At 41.3% G+C, this 22,388-nt stretch overlaps 1 protein-coding gene across 1 annotated transcript in view; it reads right to left on the bottom strand.

Moving 5' to 3' along the window:
- The window catches only part of galnt10 (UDP-N-acetyl-alpha-D-galactosamine:polypeptide N-acetylgalactosaminyltransferase 10 (GalNAc-T10)), a 115,459-nt gene that overhangs the window by 71,294 nt on the left and 21,777 nt on the right, over positions 1-22,388 (bottom strand). The window contains exons 2-4 of the mRNA XM_084940957.1: positions 9,395-9,497; positions 8,201-8,339; positions 427-593 (exon numbers count right to left, since the gene is read on the bottom strand). Coding sequence (XP_084797083.1) covers positions 427-593; positions 8,201-8,339; positions 9,395-9,497 — 409 coding nt within the window. The remainder of the gene's footprint in view (positions 1-426; positions 594-8,200; positions 8,340-9,394; positions 9,498-22,388) is intronic.

Below are 22,388 nucleotides of genomic sequence, written 5' to 3' on the forward strand. Positions count from 1 at the left end.
AGTGAATTTAGGCAAGGCTCTCAGCAACAAGACTCTAGTCTTGTTAAGAAATGGCCGACAGGCCCAGTGAGATACATTTCTGAAATCCTGACTCACCACTATGAGTGAGAGTGTCTCCATTTCTCTCCCGGTCTGTTTATAATATACATACGCATGAGTGTCTTGAGATCACTTTCGGGCCTCCGCAGAAGCTGGCCGCCACGTTTACTTCTGAGCAGCTCGGTATTTGTGCAACAGTCAACATTACTAGCAAACAAATGATTCAGTGGTTTGTGTTTGTGCATGGAAGGGAGCAGGGGAGGACAGAACAGCAGAAATAGTTCACTTAAAGTTCAGTTATCTGCAGCAAGCCACACAGACTGTGCGTATGTACACGAACGCAGGTGTTTTCTCCTCAGTAGTGATGAGCGTGTGTGCGCTGTGTACCTTTGTCGCTGAAGTCGTCGACCAGGATGATCTCGGCTATGAGCTGTGGGGGAGAGCGATTCAGCACGCTGTGAACCGTCCTGAGCAGCGACGACCAGCCCTCGTTGTGGAACGGGATGATGATTGTGGTGTTGGGCAGCTTCTCTGCATACAGCTTGTGTTTACAGCTACACAAACACATGGAAGACACAACAAATAAGAGGAGGAATAGACAAAAGGGAAATATGTAATAATATATTTTTAGCCAGTGTGAAGTAGCTCATTAACTACTGGACAAAGTTTGATGACTTCGATGCCCAATTACTGTTAGTAATACTAACAACCACAAACAATCTCGACACACACTTCTTTCTAGGAAAAGTCAATCCAAAGCTCAGTAGTATTCCGAAATCGGTTGTTGCTACTGCTGTTCCCGCCTTCTGCTTTCTGTGTAGTACATGCAAAGGGGTGGGGGGGGGGTGGGGGGGGGGTGATCCTAGAAGGGAGCCTTGCCACCCAGTAAACACTGGGTGGTACCAGTAATGACAAACCAATCCAATGCTCAGTAGTACTCTGAAATCTCATCTAGAAAATGACAGACAATAGTGAAAAATACCTATAATTCAAGGTGTGATAACAAAGGCCTCCAACTCCATAAAGAATTAAAGACCTTTTCGTTTGGCCCCAACAGAAATGGTAATTTTGGATTGCTCCCTGGAATTGGTCACTATTGGGCTGTTCTGATCAAAGTTGTCCCTATTACAGTATTCGCATGGGTAATACATCTACAGGAGATAAATCTTGGGGAACAAGTGGTTGGTGAGCAACGACTGTGTTGGTGCGACCAGTAATGGCCTGCGTTTTCCATCCACTTAGTGCCAAAACACTATGGTAGATACACACCATAGTTCAGTTTGTTAAAGCAGAACACTGAATTGACAGTCTGAACATCAAGTTTCACAGCAAAACCCTGTGAACGCTGGAAAAACAAACACGTTACTGGTCACCTGACCGTTGCTTTCAAGCTTGGATGCTGCGAGCTGAAAACTGCTGTTTGGTCTCTGGATTGGAGTTTGAGATCCAGCTCTCATCACCAGTGAAGGTCCTTGACTTGAAAAGGCCAGCTTAAAACAGATTAACAGTTTAAATACTTTCTGTGCACAAGTGCAAGTTTGAAGCACACAATGACATGACCTCTGAGCACTGATTGGCCAAATTTAAATCAGGGACAGTTTTTGATTTTTGTGAAGACGACATTTTCAGATGTCTTATTCTGTTGAGCTACAGTCTAACATTCAAGGACATTCAGTGAGCTGTTGTGTTACAAGAAGGGGAAGAAATCTTTATTTTTAGAAGTTATGAGGAAGATTTGCACATTTTTCCTAATTATCATTTGATTATTTTTAATGACCAAAAAAAGTTGCAAAAATAGCTTTATTCCTTTTCAACCTGCTCGATGAAGTGTAACCTAAATAAATTGCAGATGGACTGGAGATATGTAATGTAGCATACTAGCGTACTATAGTATTGTGTTAGCAACAGGCATGCCCACACTCATTAGTTCAGTGGCAAGCATTGTAAAATGTTTTATTCTTTTACCTTTAACTCTGCAAGTTCATCAGATTTTCTATACAACTTTTTCTTCGGGTACATTGTACATGTAAGCCCTTCTCTTTGTAACAAAGGTTCATAGAGCCTCATCATCATGTCTGTTTGGCCTTTACCAAAATGCAGTTACCACATAGTTAGAATAATCCTCCATGTGTTTCTGTGCTGGGGTAATTATTTAAAATGCTAATGGAGAGCGTGGTAGAAATTCTTCTGGAACCTGTGGAGCTGCCCTTTACTTTGCTGTACTGCTGTGCGCCCTCTACCAGCCCAACCTGAACAATGAGCTGCTCTTTTAATAAGATCTAATGAAGCATACCACCTGCTGGCTTGCCCCTCTAGACATTTGTCTCTTCTTTCTCTCGCTCTCTGAAAGATCAGGAGGAGAATCTATCGCGGCAGTAATTAAGTCTCTCAAGGCCCGTGTGGCTGCCTGAAACCCATCCTGTGTGTCTCTCCATCATGTCATTCAGGTAGTGAGTGAGAGCGAAATGGATATACGAATCCTGTTGAGAGGCCCGGGCCTGATGTGAATAGATTTGGCACACAGCTGTCGGACACCCGTCACTCTCCTGTTACTTTGACCAGTAAAACAGATACACCTGCTGGCCTCCCCCATCCCTGTTAGCCCTGTGTGAAGCATCTGGGTCCTCGCGCTAGTTTCCCACAAGCCTGAGTGGCCTAGACAATAAAAATGTTCAGTCTTTGTTCAGTGTTCAGTTCAGTGTTCAGTTAAAATCTGACTCAACAGAGTTCTGTTGAGTCAGATTTTAACCATCGCCCGTTGGTGGTTGTGGCTGAGCAACGATCCAGTTATGAACTGAAAGCTGTCATATATATATATATATATATATATATATATATATATATATATATATATATATATATATATATATATATAGTTAGTTGTGGTTGTGAAAGACATGTCCAAAATGTTGAGCCAGAAAAAGGCAAGAACAAGAACTCCAAGTTCTTATATTAACTTATCATTGTGCCACCGCCCGTACCTTTACTGAATAAAAACTTTCCCTCAGCTCACTTTAGCAGAATCATTATGTTCTGAACCATTGCCAAATTCTTTTAGCATATTCAGAAAGCTCCCTTGATGCAATCAGGATAAAAATAACACCAAAGAGCTAAAGACGAATTTAAAGTAATCCCTGTGTCTATGCACAACAGCTCAACCTTTAAAATCATCCTACCATTAGCAGGCCGGGCACACCTGAAGCTCTCGACTGGAAATTTCTCACTTATCTGCTCTTTCTGACATTTGATTCCACGCTTGCTTCACGATACTGCTGCCTGTGAGTTTGCAAAGTTTGAACTCTATTCCCTTGACAGCTATAACAAGCAAAGAGTTCTCTGTCCAATATAAAATTGATAAAGTGTGCCACCGTGATGCCGTACTGGTGGAAACTGGCTCTGTGATGGAAAATGCTTCATAAAGGTCACAGGATGTGGAAACTTTATAAAACTGAAGAAAAAGGGGGAAAAAAAAAATCAGAAATAACATAAATGCTGTCCTGGAGGGACCTTGAGAGGGAAAGCATTTAAAACTGCTTCCCACAAGAAAGTGACAGCAGGGTCAGAGAACAGCCCTGTCAGGTAGAGGGAAAGAGCTGAAGGCTGATCTGTGACGAATCGGGTCACCAGATCCAAAGCTGTTAAGCAGATGATATTTATAATGTTGCCGTTGTGTTTATTTTCAGTATTTTGTTCTTAAATGAGTCAGAGGAGAAGCTGGAAAGAACCCAGCACTCTGTACTGCAAACACGGGCCCATATGGCTCACCGTGCTTCTACAGCATCTGTCTTTGAATACTTTGAATACGAGAAAATGCTCAGCTTAATGTGCACCTCGTCATCGCATCAAGTCCACGACACCGGGGCAGTAAACAAAGAAGCAAACATCTTGTCTCATCTTATTCATGAAGAGTAAAGCCAAGTAGTAGTTAAGTTAAGTGCTAGCTGTTGCACTTGTTGTTTGTTCATGTTATTCTTCAACTGGTCTTTTCTAGTTTTAGGCATAAATTCTAGAACAAAAGCGTGCTGGGTCCGACTCCCAATTCTGGTCCCCAGCATGATTTATTTTTTTCTGCTAATCAGTGCTGCAAAACAGCTTAATATTCTACAATGTCATTGTCCAAACTGAAGCACAGACTTTTTGGATGGACTGTACCACACAGCAGTTTTTATTTGTCAGATATTAAATGTGTTACATAAGGCAGCAGCATTAGAAAAACAGTTACAAGGCCCAGTCAGTGAGCTGTACTAGCAGCCTACTTCACACGAATCTGTCACTCAAAACAGGTAAAACCTTTAATAATGAACAGGCCTCGATAAAATTTAAAAAGATGCGTTATAAAAATCATACCTCCTATAAAGATGTTATGAAGATGTTGAACTAGCAACAGAGATATAACATGCCTTTTGTACCAGGCTAGTAAGGCATTCATTTCTGCTATAAAGCGGCGGCATTTTCCATGGATGTTTACAGGAATAGACCTGCTTTTGGAGAGAGCCTCAAGTGGCCATTTCAGGAATTGCAGAATTTGGCTTTATTAGCAGTTTGAGCAAAGCTTTGCCTTTGGGATCATCTTCCACCTCGGAGTAATCAAACAAAGATGACAGAATTGATTAAAATGACCTCCAATCAATGAAGTTAACACATTATACTTCTTGCTCATAAAATCTGCCTTCTGAATGCTTCTACAAATGAACCCCTCCTTTAACTAGAAACATGAGAACTGATTGGTGGCATTTGCTATGCACATTCATGATCTCACAGAACAAAATTGTTTTCACACCATTTTTATTCCACGAGCTTTCTGCAGACTCCAACAGTAAAGCCAGACATTTATTTAAACTCCAAAGGAGATAATCCCATTGGACTCTAATGGCCTCTTGGCCACAGATTAGCAAAATCATCAATATGTTATTCATTCCATCCAGTTCAATAAACATGGCAGGAAATGGGGTCATAAAGGGTTTTTGAGTTTGTCTCGTTTATTAAGCTTCCCTGTTGCTTCACTGTGACCAATCAAAAAGAGCCAGACTTTCCACTTTCTCCATCCTCTGAACTCATCCTCCTCCCAAGAAAATCCTGGTTGAAAAATATTCGCAGCCCCACAGCAGCCAGACGGAAAGCTGCTCCCGTACAACTCGGCACACGTTCTGTCACTTCATAACACCTTGCACACGGGGGGACATCAATGACACTGTTAATTACTATCAACAACATGGTTTATAAGTACATGGGCGACACATGGTGCATTATCAACTTCTGTGTGTAAAGCCAACTCTCTCCTGTTAATAGGCTCGTCAGGTTGATAATCGGAGCAATTGTTCGAAACAGTGCTCGTCGTAATGAGTTGGACCAAAGCCAGCCTGGATAATAAAGGTGCAAACATTGCCAAGTAGGTTTTGGTTAGGGCAGAATTGTCCTGGTGTCTAATAATGGCTTTCTGCTTTACATCGAATGGCCTGTATTTGTATAGCGCTTTACTAGTCCCTAAGGACCCCAAAGCGCTTTACACAACCAGTCACACACACATTCACACACTGGTGATGGCAAGCTACATTGTAGCCACAGCCACCCTGGGGCGCACTGACAGAGGCGAGGCTGGTGCCACTGGGCCCTCTGACCACCACCAGTAGGCAACAGGTGAAGTGTCTTGCCCAAGGACACAACGACCGAGACTGTAGGAGCCGGGGCTCAAACCGGCAACCTTCCGATTACAAGGCGAACTCCCAACTCTTGAGCCACGATCGCCCCATCAAAATCGGTATTTGCTTCACTTTGGACGTTTTGCATTTTTTCCTCTAGAAATCACTAAACTCTTTCAAGCCTTCATAGCAGATTTTGACCACACGCTAAACCCAAATGCACCTACTCTTTAAGTTCAATAAGTAACGTTAATGTATTCACAAATTAAATTAATTTAAGCTTCTTGAGTTTCTGTGACAGTTTTCTCAGTTTTGACTACTTTTATCATGTCTGCACGTGTCAGGAGAGTTGGATGATGCCTGTATGAAACCGGTGGATTGCTGGGTTGATGAATACGTCCATTTCAGCACAGATACAAGTTAAGCTCTGGTCATTGTAAAATGAAAATAACGTGAACATAATGCAGTTGTTGGTGATTGTCAAACATCAAACTTGTGGATCTAAGTGCACATTTGTCACTTAATCAAAAGATTTCAATTTGTTAAAAATTGTTATGTTTAAAAATAAATTCGACTAAAGAGACTTTAAACTGCATTAAAAGGAGGATATTTAACCATTTGGATTTTGAAGTTGCTAAATAGCATAATAGTTATATATACACAATATACACTACTATACAATGCAGTGTAAAGCGCTTTGGGGTCCTTAGGGACTGAGTAAAGCGCTATACAAATACAGGCCATTTACCATATACTGCAGAAAAAGTACCCATTCCAAACTCATTAAGCTTTCACTCTGGTTAAACAGCTTTACAACATTTTTCCTCTTTTTTTTATTGCTGTGGAATTTCATCAGGTCTGAACTTTAGAATCGATTCTTCTTTGTTCAAGTCACACAACCAGTCAGATGACGTTACGGACGGACATATCAAGGCTCTTTTTTTGGACATTCAAACTAAACCAAATGTAGTGTTTAAGCCTAAAGTTGTCTTCAGACACAGTTAATCATTGGTAGGAATTTGACCTCCTTATCTGACCCAAACAGCCAATGTACCAACTATACGCTAGCTCTAAGCCAGAGGAGTCACACTTATTTTAGTTCATGGGCCACATACAGCCCGAATCGATCCCTGAGGTAGTAAAACCAAACATCAACAGGAAGGAAGAAAAGAACAGAATAAAATGCCCTCTCTAAAGAACTACAAGTGCATCCTACAAATATGAAGAACAGAACAGCCTGATGTCTCTGTAAAATAAATGTAATTGCATCATAATGTCTCCACATTAATTACATTTACTTTCCTTACAATTGCATACCAGTTTAGCAGTTATTTGTATCCCTCTAATGTCAATCAGCAGTATCCTTCACTCTCATCAGTAGTTGCTTGAATCACTCTGGCCAAGCTTAAAGTAGGCCCAAAGATGGCCTGTGGTCACCACATTGCTGCCAGCTTCCTGTGAGGACGTGTGGACTTTCCATACATTTTCACTCCTGTATAGTCTTACTGTCTGAATATAGCCACACTGGTAACAGCAATGCATTTCATTTTAAAATATATTTCACTGCAAGTTTCACTGTTTTTTCTTTCAAGCCAAACACCAGCCTGCTGGCTACTCCCAAGGCCTCATGTTTAACATCCCTACTCTCAGCTAAACAGCAATGAACACACTGATTGTGTTTGTGCGAGTATGCTTGTGTTCTGTTCTGTAAAGCACTGGAATACACAGTTTCATGCTTAAACCTAAACATTATGAACGCCTTTCCCGTCCTTTTCAAGGCAAAAAAAAAGAAACATTTCCACTGACCTTCACTATTAATTTGTGTAAATCAGCATCTTGTTGAGCAGAAAGCTTATCTGAATCACTGATTTCAAATATTAGCCTTGCACAACATGTATCTTACACAAAGAGCTGAGAGCCAGCAGGTTTTCAATCCAGCTAAAGGACTGCAGCAGGTGATTCATTTTTTTCCTCTCCGGTTGATGGAATGCCAATCTGTAAAATAACCTGCTGCAGTCTTTGGCTGGAATGAAAACCTGCAGACCCTTGGTCCTGTGTGGCCCATTTTTGCCTCTATGATGAAAATGCCCACACCAACAGATGTATTTTTTGTAGAAAATGGCAGTTTTGCTTAAGGCTACTGGCCACTTCGCTAGAAATTTTAAGAAGTGTTTTCTCTTTTTCTTTTCATCTGGTGCCCACCTCACACTCAATAGAAATGACTGATATGGCAGATTGAGAGGTGATAAAAATCCCCAACATAAGCCTGTTGGAACAGCACTGAACAACACTCAGTTATTCACTGACTCATGAAGTCTACCTCTGTAAAAACTCTACTGCTAATCAAATGGCAGCTCGTGTAGTAAAACTTTGAGTGTTTTACTACACGGGCCAGTAGTGTGCAGTCGCAGTCTCATATACAGAGTGACGCTAGAGACTCTGCAGATTTATCTTTAAACATATGAATAAGACTATAAAGTGACAAGTTTTTTGGTGTTCTACCGAAAACACACATAACTCACTTTGGATGGCGGATGTCAGGAACAGAGCGGTTCAGGGAGATGCGGTCGCTGACGTAAATGTTGAAGCCGTTTTCTCTGTAGGCTTGATCGACCCGGTCAGCATCAGTCAGGGGGAACGGCTTCCCCTGTTCACCGTTACCTACAAATGAACAACATTTCATCACAAAAACGTCAATCTATACAGACCAAAAGTGAGCAAGCAAATCTCACACTTCATTCTCTTCACAGAAATTCGACAAGAGGGGAGAAATTAAACAGTAAGTGAATTTGGGCTTTTAGTGACTGCATCACTACAGGAACAGAGGCGTGCACGAGATAAAGAAAAGAACTTAACGAACTAGAATTACAGAATTATAATAACTGGAATTAAACTTATATTCACTGTGATACCAATTTACTAAAATGAATACTGCGTTTTATTTAAGAACACTTCAAATTAGTAATTGAGTCCATGACCTCATCAGGAAATGTTAAGAGCAAAGAAGTCTGGGTCTGTTTTCACGCACACACACACACACACACACACACACACACACACTTCCCTTTTGGACCCACAGGAGTCACCCCCTTCTCATGCTTAGAAAGCTCCACCTTTTAGACCTAGAAGCTACATCCATCCTAGAACACACCCTCTTGTTAACTATAGCTGAAGTCAAAACTAATCTAAAATATATTAGTTTGTCTCTGGATATATAAATCGGAGATTAATGTTTGAGAACAAAACGACAAAAAAAAAAAAAGCCACACAGGATAATATTACATCATCATATTTTGGGGATTCATTAAAAGAAGAAGTATAGGCCTGTGGAGAACAAAAAAACAACTCTAATCATCTACAGACATGCATGTTTCATTAAGCAGAAATTACCCACTTTTCCCTCCTAAAGGAAAGAAGAGTGGAAAATAACTTTTAGCCTTTAACGGCTCATTTCAGGGGATAAACCCATTTGGACTAATTTACACTCAGTGTGTAAAAGCTGTTTTCCCTGAACAGAAAATTAAACCCAATCAGTGATGATTGTAGAAGATATAAACAGTATTTATGGCACCAGTAATGCATCCAAAGCACAGATTTACACCCTTGCTGGATACCAGGAGAGCAACGCTCTGGATGTGTGTGTGTGCAAATCCAAAAGCATCTTTCTTCATTAAGTTTCATTTTTGCAGAAGTTGTAAAAAGAGATTTTGACAAACCAGATCGAGATGCGTCTCTTTTGATTGCTTCATAGTCATGCCAGTCTTTTCGCCGCACACCGTTGCGTCCCAGCTGAGCGCCCTTCCCCGCACGATTCACTCCCTGATGGAAAAAAAACAGAATTGGACAGAGGGATGGTTATGAGCACCGTCATACACACAGACACATCTGCATTTGCTCTGCTCTGATGGCTGGATTAACCAGTGAACGGTTTATTGGCTGACGTGGACATACAGCACACATTTCCACAGATCTTCATCTTTTGTACTCCAGTGTGTCTTACAACTGTACGGCAAAAGGATATTTTAAGTAGGGAAGAGCTTCCAGAACTTCCTGATTTATAACAATCATTCACAACATGTTCAACCAATTTCAGCTTGAAGCTATTAAGCAAGCAATGTAAGAGAACTTCTAGCTTCAGTCACAACCAGCTGCTTCTTATGCACGCTTGCAAGTTGGTATCTTGGTTTAACTTTGCTCCTCAAGTTCCTCCTATTTTAGTAATTCTTTGGAAATAAGTGCCACATCGTAGACTGTGTATCAATGAAGTAAATGCTTAGGTGAAACGCATTAACTGACCCAGTAAGTAGTAGGACATGCCGAAAACACTTCACCTAGGAGATAGGGCTGTGCGATATGACCAAAATCTCATATCCCGATATAAGAATTCTATCGTCCCGATAACGATATAAATCACACAAATGTAACATTTTCTGTAAATTCTGTGAATCTCGGGCAGCTCGTCTTGCGTGAAGTGTTTCCAGCTGCGCGTCATGTAGCTGGAGTCGAGTGTTTTAACCGATGCATGAAACTATACATTTTTTAGACATAAATTGTAACGGCCGCCGTTTTCTTTGTGAGTATTTATTACACGGCGTGCTGCGGGGAAAAGCCTGTTCTAACGTTTGAGTCTAAGGTTTATTTTTTAGCACCTGGCGGCTCTTTTTTGCTTCTCATCCGTAAATAATCTGCTCTTTCACGTGATTCAGTTTATTTTGAAAAGTCTCAACGGGATCTTGAGCTTTACTGTGAAAGGTTTATGTGGAACATAAACAAACAGACACGCGATGGTGTTACCATCATTGTTGCTAACCATAACGCATACAAACAGGCGCTTGTCCGTCCGTAGTGTGGTTATATTAAATATAAGGCAAAGAGAGAACTTTAAGAAGTTAATATAGCCACTACAGTGACCATCAAAACGATGAAAAAATATTGCCGTAAACAGTTTATTTTGCAGCACCACGAAACAAACGATAGCGTAAAATGAAACGATAGGCGTTTTTATATCGTCATCCGATATATATCGTTATATCGAACAGCCCTACTTGGAGGTATCCAGGTGGCACCCAGGCCAGACACGCAAACCACATCAAATGGTTGCTGGCAGCCCAAAAGAAGTGGTTCTTTTCTGGGCCAAGCTTGTAATGCTGTGTAAATAACTAAATAACTCAGACAAAACCTCCACATCAGGATTGGTACAAGAAGGTGAATATGAAAAAAAAGTGGAAGCAAAAAAAAACCCCCAGAAACAAAAGAAATACAGTGATCCCATCTTTTCAAACTATTGCAGCACCTCCACCTGTAGAATCGCTGAACTTCTGGACTGGTATATATAAAAGAGACATGACTGTAGACTCATCTCTTCATTTCAGTAAAAGTCAGTTGAAAGGTGCACGATCAGCAAAAATGGCGGCTTGCGACAGCGGATGTGATGTAAATTTGGCGTCAGCTTTCCCGTAAGGTGCCGTTTGCCCGGCACTAGGCGGCAGGCATGGGGAGGCCCTAAGATGAATGTGGTAACAAGGATGAGCAGAGAGTTGTGACTGACTAACAGAAGAACAGCACGTCTCTAAAACATCTGCTAATCCAGTGATTGGGGATCAATTTGGATGTGCACCAAAAATAACGTTTGCCAGCCGTTAGTAATGTGGAAGTGCAGTGAAAATTGGAGATTGATTGAAGAGTAAAAATGGCAAAGTCACACAATCATTGATTGTCCAGTTGACTGAAGCTGAATCTCAAGTGCTAGACATTTCTGTTCCAAACCAGCGCACAACCTCCCACGCCAAACCTGCAAAGGCTCAGCCACCTCGCACACAGAAATGGTCAGGATGGTAAAAGACACCTTTTTTGTTGTTAATGAGATAAAATGTGAAAAACCAACATAACTCGTTTACACAACAGAGCAGCACACTCAGTCTTTTTTTACCTCACCCCGTCAGTATCTGTGTCAGCTAAGAGATTTCTCCAGAGCATCAGCTCTCACTATCTAACAATGCTCTGCTGAGAGTTTATCCACAGAAAGTGTACTCTTCTATTTCATGCTTGACAACCCTGTGAGGAGAATATCAATGCCCTGACTGACACACACACACACACACAACCACACACACACATACAGATATACTGCAGCTCAGCATACAAAGGAGGCTGTTTCTTCTTGCACTTAGTCATTCTACGCGCTGAGTGACTTTCAGTGACTCTGCATTGTGAATTACAGGATCACAGCACAATGGAGAAATAATTAGCTTGATGGGAGGAGGCAATTAGTGAAACACTTTAAATACAAATGGCACCACTGACTGCATGAAATACTATGAATTATTAAACAGACTGCTGGCTTAGAGGAATACGACCCTGAATAACAAACTAATGGACAGTATACAACCACAAAGATTTCGTTTTAGGTTAATCTTTTTGATTAAGCCTTCAGACTCAGGCACCGACTCCCCCCACCCCTATTGCAAAGTGAGGACCCCCACCCCTATGACCCAGAGATCATTTTGACAATTTAAGGGTTATGTTAGGTTTAGATTTTTGTCAAGTTAATATATGCATTACTCAGTATGACCTTGTATGGGAAATTTTCTGCTCCATCTGGGGGCAAAACATTCCCACAAGCTTAACAATGTGTTTCTGGTGTAACAAATATGACGGTTGAAGATGACCAAATCTGACAAAAGAGGAATTTATAGTTATACATCCAGGGGCCATGCTCTAGCTTGGGGCCATGAGTACTACAAAACAAGCAAACCATAGAAACTGGCTGGAAAACCTTGAACAGCTTATTTATTGTCTTTTTGACCACTCAAATACCAGTTTTCCACCAACACCCTCCCCAAACTAAAAGAGATTCTATGCCAGTCTATCAGACAACAGTTACTGCCAAAATGCTGCCATTGGCGTGGTATCACAAAACTGGCACTAATGTCAGAGGCAATATTTGTATGCAACACTGCGATAAACTGGTCCTCATCGACTGTGACATACAGACTGAAGAAAGTGGATATCAAACCACCAGCTAACCCTGTAATGCTTATGTTTTATCAGTTAATTAGTTAACCAAGTAAATAACCTGCCATGCTTCTCACACACCACACGAAGCTCAACAACCAGCAATCCCCGAGTTGGGAGGCCTTATACTTAGGCAACTGGGGCTGCCTGAAATACGGGAACTACTACTATATCCTCTTTTGATACGTGGCATGGCTGCATAGTTTAATGGTTCACACATTTGGCTAACAAGCAAAAAAATCTGCGGTTCAGTCCCAGGATGAGAGAGAGAGAGAAATCCCTTTGGGGTTGCAGAAGGAAAGGTTTGATTTGATTTGGTAAATCAGACATGCGGAGCTGCCCGCTGTAACAACCCCTTGAGAATAACGGGGCAGCCAGTAATAGCTTCTGTTGATAAATGGCACCGCAAACATTCTCAGTGCCTGAATTAGACTTCCAATTTTAGTATGGTAAACTTGAATTGTACTTGAATACTCTGTAACTTTAATAGCTGTAATAACTGTACTGGACAGCTTTCGTACATTGATTAGAGCAGATTAAATTGTGTGAAGAAAACTGCATCAACTCATGATTCAATCTAAATTCTGACTTTTCCAATGAAGACTTGTGTGCTCCAAAACATCATCCCTTCATGAAGTACTCAACCTCTTAGGTCAACCGAAGAAAACCTTCAGCCCATTTGTAAGATGATTGTTTGTTTTTAAACTGATTCCGCTCCATTTACTCGTCTTTCCTTTCTTTCATGGTCTCCCTTTTACGACCCCATGATCCCACTACTTCATTCCCTTTCTGTTGCATACACCTTCAGTGTGTCGCATATGGATCTGACAAGCAGCAAGAGTCCATCTGTGCAAATTCATACTATAAAGGAGCAGTACTGTGCCGCCCCATTTCCTCCTGATTAAAATTTCAGCGCATATCGCCACAATATTCCTCTGGGGTTTTTCTTGCTGCTCAACAAGACCTTGAAAAACAAGACAAGGAGAGGGGGGAAAAGTTTTCAGCTAATGTGTGCACATGTTTAGTTTTGTGGACGCAGGACGTGGGCGGGTGGTTAAAGGAAAGAAAGTAATTGAAATAGACGGAAAAAGGATGGGCATGAAAACAACTGTCCACACGTGGGTAATGAAAGAGGAAAAGAAAAAGTAAAAGTCTGCAAAGTTTTTAAGGCTTTGTGCTGTGGGTGGCAGTGACTAAAAGAGCTTCACACTAAAAGCAGCCTGCAAGTTTGTCACTGAAAAGCTAGAAATGTGAAGAACAATAGCAGTTAAAAGTGAACATCTCTACTAACTAATAAAGCTGATATCTTGATGCAAAAACCTTCACATCAGAGTCGCACTAAACTCTGTTAGATTTGGTTAGAGTCAGGTAGAGGATATAAAAGAGAGTTCTCTCTACACAATAAGCAAACAGGATTAATTCAGCTCAAGGTGGCCATGGTTAACAGTGATGCCCACATGGTCTGGATGAGTAAAAGAAGGTAAGGAGGGCCACCAGAAAACCCCATAAACTGAGTATATTCATTTAAAATCCACTTGAATTTTCTTAGTTAACTGGATTGTGGCACAGCTAGGCATGGAGTATTACAGTTAAGTCATTCTTGTTGCTAAGGTTCATGGAGATGTCATTACTTCGGGAAAATAAAACAACTCGACCTGAATACTTCACTGCGTGTCATACCAACCAACTGGTCACTGCTGCTCCTTGCAAGGTTATAATCAGTACATGCTGTGCTCATTATTCAGACTGGACTTAGAGGAAGAGAAACATTCTGAAACATACAAACAATCTGCAATTTTCACAAAAATTCTTTTTCCCCCCTCTTCAAAAACACCAGTTATGTTTAAGGTTACAGTTACAGTTATAAATAAGGATTTAGCCCTCACAGGATTAAGCAGGATTTCATTACATTTCATACATTTTCCTAAAGCTCTACAAGTAACCCCAGAGCTGATTTACAGTAGCAGATAAATTTTAATGAAGCCAAACTCAAATTCAATGGCACATGAAAGAATGCAGCATTGTCCAATCACACAAGTTTATGGTAAATTACTTTTTGTAATGAGGGTGCCAAATTTGTGTAGTTTAATTTACAACTTTGCAATGGCAGGGATCGTGACCCAGGGTGTTGCATCTATGTCATTTATTTAGGCTGTACCTGAAACACTGCTCAAGGCTCAGCCACGAAAGACACAGGTTAGAGCTCCACGAAGGGTCTAGAGCAGGGGTGTCAAACTCATTTTACATCACAGGCCACATACTAAGGGGTGGCTGTAGCTCAGGAGGTAAAGCAGGTCACCTACTGATCGGAAGGTTGGTGGTTCGATCCTTAGCTCCTCCAGTCTGCATGTCAAGTATCCTTGGGCAAGATACTAACCCCAACTTGCTCTCCGATGCGTCCATCGGAGTATGAGAGTGTGTGAATGTACTTAGAAAGCACTGAGCGCTATATAAGAATCAGTCCATACTGACCACAGTGGGCCAGACCAGTGAAAGTCCCCTGTCTCTCAGTGGAAAGAAGTTACATTTAACTGCATTTTCTACATGATAAAGAAAAAGCTGACAACTCTTTGAACTTCTGGTAGCTCGTTGCCCAGTCTGGCCAGGTTTTTTTTTTTTTTTGTTCATTTTTCGTTTTTTGTTTTTTTAACTGTAGACGTAAAAAACACCCAAAAAAACCTGACATTTCTATAGTAGAAAGTGAAAAACAAACGTTTCAATCTTTAGTTGTTTATTGCTTCATTACTTTGAGTAGTATGAATGGCCAAGGGAGGTTTTTATCCGTAGGAAAAAACTGTAAAACCTATTAAAATACAGTTAAAATTCCAACATTTCTGCTTGCTTGTTTACAGCGAGTTAGATTATTAATGGCTTCAAGCACACAGTCGGGCCTGCGAACCTCATTTAGACACTCAGACACTGAGCCGTGGCTCTGTGCTACATGCACACATTTCTGCATCTCTGCTCCCCAGAACATCTGCCCCCCTTCCTTCTTTCTTGACCCCAGTCCATCTTTGCACGTGATTGGTTGCAACATGTGCCCATCAAAATAAAGTCTCACATTTGCCTGTATGGATTCTCAGCAGGGCTGAAGATTTAGCTCACACATACCGACTGACGTGAAATTATCTCGTTTGCCGGGGCCACAAGTTTGACACTCGTAGTCTAGGGTGTAGTGTCTGGGTTTTTGATTCCAGGTATAGCACTATAGGTCCTACCTGACAAGTTCATTTGGATGCACTGGCCCACTGTGGACAAGCGAGAGCAAACTTTTAATTCGTCAATCAATTAACCTATTTTCATCAGCTCTGGTGATGAGATTGGGTAGTAAAGAACGGTGTGTTGGATACAAGCATCCAGAATGAGTTTCTTTTGCCTTAGCGATAGATGTCCTAAAATATAGCCCCTGCTCCTTTGCTTCAAACAGAAGTAGCTGGTAGACGACCGCAGGATAGACACAGAACTCCAAACTTCCGGGTCTACCCAGACAAACAGCTGATACACTACTGTTCAGCGATTTAGCATGTGAAAAAGCTTCAAATTCAAGAACCCGATTTTGGTTTGAACACCTGCTAAATCTTTTGTATTTCATGTTTCGTAAGTACCTGAAGCAAGACTCTCCCAACAAAGCCAGCTGTGCTGCTTTAATGCATGGCTGATTTTGGTTTGAATAGCTGCTAAATCTGCTGAAGAAAATGTAAAACCGCTGTTCAAAAGGCAGGCGTGCAGCCAGAAGCAGCAAAGAGTTTGTCACAGAACACAAACCCTTTAACGACTTCATTCTTTTGTGAGGTTTTTTTGTTTTTTTACTGAAGAAAATGTTTATAAATTAGTTTGTCTAGACCCTCCTAAGCATCAGTACATTTCATACAGTATGTATAAAGTACTTTCATATTCTACCTGATATATTTGTTAAACAATGTGAAAAAACCACCTTGAAATATTGTAATATAAATGATTACTTTTATTATGACCTTAGTACCTTTAAACCATCTTTTTGACAATAGTGAAAGTTAAATTTAGTTTCATCTCAGCCGGAGAATGAATATTCATGAGCAACACACAACGGGACCAGAGGCGGCTTGAAAGGGAACGGAAACTAAGGCGATACCAGACATGATCATCTGCGTCTCTGCGGTACTCCACAGCAGATTATTGCCTCCCTCCTTTCTGCTAATCACCATCATCACAAAGTATCCACGCTGCCACAAACTCATTCCACTCTGGGCACTTTTCGGCTCCATCAATATTTAAGACTCAGCCCAAACACCCTGATAAGTCACTGAAAGAGTGACACCATGATCCTCACAGGGCACATTGTCTCCATGCAGCACTCTCATATTAACTGACAGGCCCCCAAAACGTCTTAAATGCGACGCAAACAGGAACAAATGCTCTAAAGGAAAGCAGAGGGGGGAGAAGAAGAAAAAAAAGCTGCGAGAGAGCTGAAAGCACAGGGATGTAACTCCTGTCACCTGGCACCATGAGCCCTCATTAAATTTAATGTAGCCTTTTAGTGGTCTATTTAACTGATGACAAAAGGCCACATGTCAGTCAGTGTTTGCACACAGACTCATAAAAGACAGACCGAGAGTATCAGGCAGCAAATGTGTGAGTATTTGCATAAGACATGGAGACAAAGCCGCGTTCCTTAATCTACCTAAAAATGTGATATCAGTTCTGTCCAAATTGAAGAATTTGTCTCCTTGGAGCGACACGCATTATTAAAAAGGTGTCTCCCTCTGAATACTGAGCTCTAGACTGCTCCCCGTATTCCTCCTCCCAAACATCAGACGGTTTACAGAGCTCTCGGCGCAGCCTCGGCCATCATAGAACCGATCTGTTTTTGTTAAAGACAACTGAGCGTGAAGCTGAAGCTGTAGATTACAGGTGCATCTACACTCCTACCCTCACCTGTGCCCATGGACTGTTGTTAGTGATAGGAAGAATTCAATTGTAGATACATGTGGTAGAATTCTGATTCCTTTGAAGCATGCTGAGGAACTCACTCGCTTAGAGGTGGGAACAGGGCTGCCGTTCCTCTGTTCTGGAAAGGGGTTGATGTGTTTCAGGCACAGGGTTAGGATGCCTCGTGGGAGAGGTGTTTTGCACATTTTTCACATACTACAATAGCATCAGTTTACTCAAAGAGAAAAATGTATACCTAAAGAGCATAGGCTGCAACATGAAGGCAAACTGTTATGTGGCAGGGCAACTATGACGACTTGTAGCCACTCAAAGAGGAGCATTTTCCACAGCAATGATGTGATTTAATGTGCCAGTGGCTACTGATGACCTACATGCAAACATCTTGCGTAAAAAGAAGTCCACGTGTCTTAATGGATATGAGGGAAATTAATAAGGATAGCATATATTCATCACCTGAATTGGGGGCATTTTTAAGGGTAGTGAAACTGTAGTCACTGGTCCATCGGTTTTCCTCCTGGTGACCTCGATGGAGGGATTTTCAGATTATGGCGAGGCTCTCTGAAACGCTGGCTGCCTAACCTCATTTCCATGCCGATGTGGTCTTCTGCTAATCTGCCCAACAGCAGATTATGTCTGCTATTTGGTCAGATAGAGTGGGACTGATGCTGGTGCTGTGGGTTTAGACTCTCAGCAGCTGTTGAGGGACATCAGAGCCACACAGTTCCAACATGCCAGAGACGCTCACAAAAGCAGCAGTAGATCTGCTTCTGTCTGAGCAAAAGAATCAAAGGTAGTGTATGTGTGGTCACTCGGAGACAGATGTCTGGCTTACATTCATTTCTGCTTTTCTGCTCTGTGTCTTATTATTTCTTTTCCATCCGTGGGTACAGAGACTGCTTGAGGTTTGGATTTCACAGATGAACCACAGATGTTTTTTTTTTAATTCATGAAAGCCGGAACAGTTTTTTTTTTTTTAATCCAACTAGAAAGTTGAACAAAACACTGCCCCTCATGTAAGCTGAATTCAGTCTTTCTACTAAGGTTGCTGTGACACCCACAGCAGAATCGGTTGCACATATGAGCTGGCGACTGACATGTTTTCAGACTGGTCTTTTATTTGTACAGATACAATGCCGAGGTAATAGTGCCACCTTAAAAGGACTGGTGAAAAGGAAGGAAGAAAATAAAAGCACTGGTCCCGTCTTCCCTCTTCCTCTATTTTCTAATTCATTTTCTTGCCTACTGACTGACAGCACCAACACTAAAGGTTGAATGAACCAGAGGTGTGAAGTGGACACCTGCAACCAAACCAGGTTGTACTTTTCTTTTTGTATCAGTTATGTTACAGGGTACTGTTCTGCTCTGTTAAAAGGGAGTAAAGGTTAAATAAACCGACTTTAACTATATATATTTGTAAAAAAAAAAACATTTTTTAAAAATTTAAAAAAAGACAATTGGAGGAAAGTCAGATGTTTGAATTCCTGTTTGTTGTGTCCACCTGATGGATTTTCCTAACCCACAAAGATTGCAATCAAACTGCAGGCAAAATTACATCAGATTACTTTGCTTTTTGCTGCACAAAAATCACAGCTATTCAATTCTGGATTTTGACCGCAGCTGAAAGTAGTCCTTAAGCAAATGTCCAAAAATTTCTAATTTATTTTACTCTCAGTGATTCTATTCATATCCAGCCCAGCCCCTCCTGGATCCAACCCAGCATCCACGTACACCTTTGTTCAGGTGTTGCAGCCGCCGTTCCACAAAAAAGCCGCCTCCTCAGTGACCGCTGAGTGCTACTGCACATGAAATTGTAACAACTGACTTTAGTAAATCCATGTTTATTTTCATATATCCATCCATCCATTCTCTTTTGCATATCCTTTTCAGGGTCGCGGGTGGGCTGGAGTCTATCCCAGCTACCATAGGGTGAAAGGCAGGGTACACCCTGGATAGGTTGACTGTCTGTCGCAGGGCTTACACACAGAGACAGACAACCATTCGCACCTATGGGCAATTTAGAATGACCAATTAACAAAACCCTACTGCTGCATGTCTTTGGACTACAGGAGAAAGCAGGAGTACCCGGAGAGAACCCACGCTAACATGGGGAGAACATGACCCACTATGAGCACCTGGTGACAGCGGGAAGGAAAAACTCCCTTAACCAGGCTTAGGGAGAGACAGCCATTTGCCACGACCAGTTGGAGGTGAGGGGCAGGTGAGGAGAAGGAGACAGAACAAAAGACACACTGTGAAACTAGTAATCGAGCAGGAACAGCTTTAATCAGGAGGAGGACCAAGAAACAGATCATTTTACCAAAGATTCAAATGGTAAATGGAAAGGTGACCACTTTTTGGATTTTGGGAGAATCGCAGGCCAAAATGAAATAGCCTGCGTCAGACATGTTCCAATAGAAGGACTCCAACACAGGCTGAACAGAGCTGGAGGAGGAGATGGGCAAACCTCATGCGCACTAGCTAGTCGTACACGCGCTGGAAAATTCACTACTCTGGTCACACGTCGACGCAATATGACATCACACAGACTAGGAATCAAGTCAGGATCAAGATCACCTAATATTCGTGAAGACTTTCTGTTAGTGAATTTTGCAATTTAATCGTGTATTTGCTTCAGAAAGATTTCCTGCATTTGAGGAACTGAATTTTCATGACAAAAAAAGAAAAAGAAAAAACATCTGGTGTCTGGGATAATGTTTGAAGTAGAAGGAAAGCTGGTATTACCAGCGGTGCGGTATGTGGTGAGAACAGAACTGCCCATTCATTCTCAGAGGAGGATGAATCAGACCACCTTGGGTCAATAGTTCTCTTTTCTCTTTCCTCTCCACCTGCTGAGAGCAGTCAGTAGCTCAGCGTGAGAAGAGGAAACCTTTCTGTGCTTTTTTTTTTTTTTTTTTTTTTTTTTTTAATTCCTTTTCCCATTCTGTCAGATCACAGGCAGATCCACCTCAACCCCAAGAGACACAATTACCTGCCTTTCCTGTTTCACCTCACCCCCTGCTCCTCCTCTACCTCCACTTCTTCCCTCCTCTTCACGGGCACGTCAGCTTGCGCCAGCTGTCCTGCTTCATCACATAGAAGCATTAAACTGTACTTTCTAAAGGCAGAGCACTGTACCACTGTAAATACCACCAGCCAAAATTGCCTGAGATTCAACAAAACTGTAGACGTGAGATGAAACATGAAAAAAAAAATTCCTGCAAAGTGGGCATCTCCTTCGGTGTCAAACCAATATGTAAGAGAACAGGTAATAGATAAATAAACCTTAAGGATAAATTAATGCAATTTAAGAGATGAGCAACTTGCGAGAGTAAAGAGGACAAACATAATACAAGTAGTAGAATATTTTAATGCCATTAAAAATAAAGTGTTTGTAGCTTTTTTTCCCATCAACCCAAAAACTGAGTTTAAGAAAAGCCGACTGGGAGTTCTGACTCTTCTCAAATGTCCCCTGGGCTCCAGCTCCACTGCTAAAGATGAGGCTCTCAGGGCAGCGACTGAGGTGCTGAGACCTCCCTGAAAGAAGAGCCCAGCTGCTCTGCCACACAGTCTCATCTACCAACAAGAGTCATTATCCACAGCTTTGCTGCAACCACAGATACTGAGCAGAGGACTGGACAAAGGCCATGACAGATGGCTGCTTCTCTGCCTTCTCCTGGCTCAAAACTCTTTAATTCTTGGAAGCGTGACACACAGACACAAAAAGGCAATTTCGAGATTTTAAAATGTTGTGTGAACAGTTTCACCACTTGCATGATGTTTATTTTGCAATTTAAAAAAACAAAACAAAAAAAACTGTCTGTCAGTGTATTATCTGAGCTCTTGCCACATCTAAACTAGACCACTGCCAAACAAAAGGAAAGCATAACATCAAATGTTTTGTTGGAATTGTTAGACTTTGTTCAGCAGCACAGCATTTATCGTAATCTAGTTCATTAATGTGAAGACAGTTTGCAAGTACTTAAAAAATTTTTTTTTAAAAAATCAGAAGGACCAGATGAAATATACATCTATTAATGAAGAGACTGAGGAATGCAGTTGAACAAGAGAAATTACACCAAAGACTCTGTGAGAGAGGTACTGCACTTCAAGAATCCGGATGGGAATCTATGGAAGGATTCTGCAACAGCAAGGATTGCAAAAATCTGGTTGAGGGGACCAGAATTTTAAAACCATGCTTTATTACAAATGCAAAGTCTCTGATTCATAATTGCACGTCTTATGATTTTGCATGTTGGCATTGACTAACCAATGAAAGAAAACAGCACTTGTATATTTTCCTCTAAATGGCTAAACTAATAGTTTACCTATATACCCATCCCTGTTCCCAGTACCAACAGTCACCAGCTACACTCTCTGAATGGTTTGTTTTTATGAACCAAGAGTTCTGACAGATCTTGGGAAAATGGCATTTTCTGAGTATGCACGTTGGACATGGAATACTTTACAGAAAGACCTAAATTTGAACATGCCTATTGGTGAATGAAGTTATACGGATGCAGGGAAGAAGACTTATGGATGTTTGTTTCGTGAAGCCACTTAACGTCTTATGTTATGGATATTATATATAGTGCATTTTGTTACAGATTTTATATTTTTTTGTTGTATTTGTACCATTTTTGAGATATGTCGGGTTGTATTTCAGCTACCTAGCCCAGATCACACTTTGATTGTGATCTCAACGGGACTTCCTGGTAAACTAACAGTAATAAATCCCTAAATTGAACCAAGGTCAGGAAATTGGTAATT

This window comes from Perissodus microlepis, chromosome 10 (assembly GCF_051167445.1).
Source record: "Perissodus microlepis isolate ML-2025 ecotype Zambia chromosome 10, ASM5116744v1, whole genome shotgun sequence".
Taxonomy (NCBI): Eukaryota; Metazoa; Chordata; class Actinopteri; order Cichliformes; family Cichlidae; genus Perissodus; species Perissodus microlepis.